Consider the following 2,345-nt stretch of genomic DNA (forward strand, 5'->3'; position numbering starts at 1 on the left):
CTCAGAAATTTCCAGGCCCACTTACTAATAAAGCATACCGTGGGGGCATGGTAGAGGTGGCAAGATATTGAGTCATAAGATTCTTTTACTAAAATAATGAACCATGTAGTTCAGTTATAATTCATGTAGCATTATGATGATACAAAGACTCAGTGCAGATATTCTGTGGTAAAATTTTATGACATTTAAGCACATGAACTAGGGAGTCACAATCGTTAATGCTCACACACACAATTCCCAAATACAAAAATCATGTTATTATTAAAATAGGTACAGAACACTTAGTATTTTCACATGGTGTTCTGCTATAATTTTTGCTTTGTTTTCTAACTACTGTATTTATTTACATATTTAATAATTTCTGTAATGCTGTGTATTAGATCAAAATTACAGGAAATGAATTCCCTCATAAATGATACCATGAAAGCATGACTTTCCCCCTAAATGTCAATTCTCTGTAGCTGAATTTCATACCGACAACATCCCCACCATTAATACACACACAGAAGTTTCTATTTGTTCCCTCTAGGCTATGTTCAATTGACATTTATTGGGAAAGATATTTCCTCCTGTCTGGCATTCTATGTAGTTCCATTGTTTGATAAAAGTAACATGGTATGAATCTAGAAGTGTCCAAATCTGCTTCAGTCTTAAGGTTTCACTCCTATGTAAACTCTGGAGTATAATGAGCTATTTCCTTTCAATGACAACTTTTGGATATTAACTTTCTTCATGACTTTTCTTGATGAGTTTTCTGATGTAAAATGAGGCTAAATTTGTGGGAGAAAGTTTTCCAGCACTCACTGCATCTGTAATGTTTCTCACCTGTGTGAGTTCTTTGAGGTATAATAAGATGTGACTTCTGGGCAAAAGATTTGACACTCATGGCATTCATGGGGTTTTTCTCCCATATGTGTTTTCTGATGTAAAACAATGCTAAACTTCATAGGGAAAGTTTTCCCACATTCACTGCATCCATAGGGTTTCTCTCCTGTATGGATTCTCTGATGAATGATGAGGCTAAACTTGTGGGAGAAAGTTTTCCCACATTCATGGCATTGATAAAGCTTCTCTTCAGAGTGAATTCTCTGATGAATAAGGAGATACGACTTCCAGCTGAAGGCTTTGTGGCATTCACTGCACTCGTTGGGTTTCTCTTCTGTGTGAGACCTCTGATGAATAGTGAGATGTGACTTTTGGGTGAAAGCTTTCTGACACTGATGGCATTCGTAGGGTTTCTCACCTGTATGAGTTCTTTGGTATAGGATGAGACTAAATTTGATGGAGAATGTTTTTCCACATTCATTGCACCCACAGGGCTTCTCTCCTGTATGAGTTCTCCAGTGAGTGTTGAGGAGTGACTTTACACTAAAGCCTTTTCCACATTCACTGCAATTATAAGGTTTCTCTCCTATGTGAGTTCTCCGATGTCTAATGAGCTCAGATCTCTGGATGAAGGCCTTCCCACATTCATTGCATCCATAAGGTTTTTCCCCTGTATGTGTTTTTTGATGTAAAACGAGGCTAAACTTAAGGGGAAATGTCTTTCCGCATTCATGGCAACCATAGGGTTTCTCTCCTGTGTGAGATCTCTGATGAATAATGAGCTGTGACTTATTGCTGAAGCTTTTCTGACATTCATCACATCTGTAGGACTTCTCTCCTGTGTGTGTTCTTTGATGTAATGTGACTTGTGACTCATCACTGAAGCCTTTCTGACACATGCGGCACTCAGACTATTTCTCTCCTGTGTGAATTCTCTGGTGCTTATTAAGGCATGACTTATCAGTAAAAGCTTTCCCACATTTGTTGCACTCATAGGGCTTCTCTCCTGTGTGGGTTCTCTGGTGTAAAATGAGATGGGACTTCCGGCTGAAGGCTTTCTGACACCTACTGCACCCGTAGGGTTTCTCTCCGGTGTGTGTTCTCTGATTCTTAATGAGGTCTGACTTCCGTGAAAAGGCTTTCCCACAGTCAGTGCAGCTGTAGTGTCTCTCTGCCATTTGAGTTTTCCGGTGTTTAAGAAGCTGTGACTTATGGCTGAAAGCTTTAATGTGTTCACTATATTCGTCGTATTTTTGTCTATTAAGAATTTTCTCATGCTTAGTATAAAGAAATAACTTGTCATATTGATTAAATCCCACTTCATTTCTTGAATAGCTTTTATTCTGAGTAATACACTCTAGATTAGGTTTCAAGTATTTCCCAAGTATGTCAGGTATATGAGATACTTGTGCTAAAGAAACTTCAAGGTTTAAGCTCAGAGAAGATGCTTTTCCAAATGCATTATCTCTGTGGTGACTCCGTAGTTTCCAGGTTGCCATGGTTTATTTCGTGCCAGTCTC

General features: G+C 38.6%; 2 protein-coding genes and 1 pseudogene across 2 annotated transcripts in view; 1 reads left to right on the forward strand and 2 right to left on the reverse strand.

Annotated features, from left to right (window-relative positions):
- The window catches only part of LOC104983920, a 9,946-nt pseudogene extending 9,897 nt beyond the window's left edge, over nt 1-49 (reverse strand).
- Nucleotides 1-2,345, forward strand: part of LOC104983913 (zinc finger protein 432-like) — a 60,584-nt gene that overhangs the window by 14,097 nt on the left and 44,142 nt on the right. The window lies entirely within an intron of this gene.
- LOC104983915 (zinc finger protein 605-like) lies at nt 373-2,063 on the reverse strand. Its single transcript, XM_010833458.1, is given in 2 exon segments — nt 373-878; nt 880-2,063. Coding segments are annotated over 2 exon segments (1,272 nt in total). The 5' UTR covers nt 2,004-2,063; the 3' UTR covers nt 373-730.

The sequence above is a fragment of the Bison bison genome, unplaced genomic scaffold, assembly GCF_000754665.1.
Source record: "Bison bison bison isolate TAMUID 2011002044 unplaced genomic scaffold, Bison_UMD1.0 scf7180017863683, whole genome shotgun sequence".
NCBI lineage: Eukaryota > Metazoa > Chordata > Mammalia > Artiodactyla > Bovidae > Bison > Bison bison.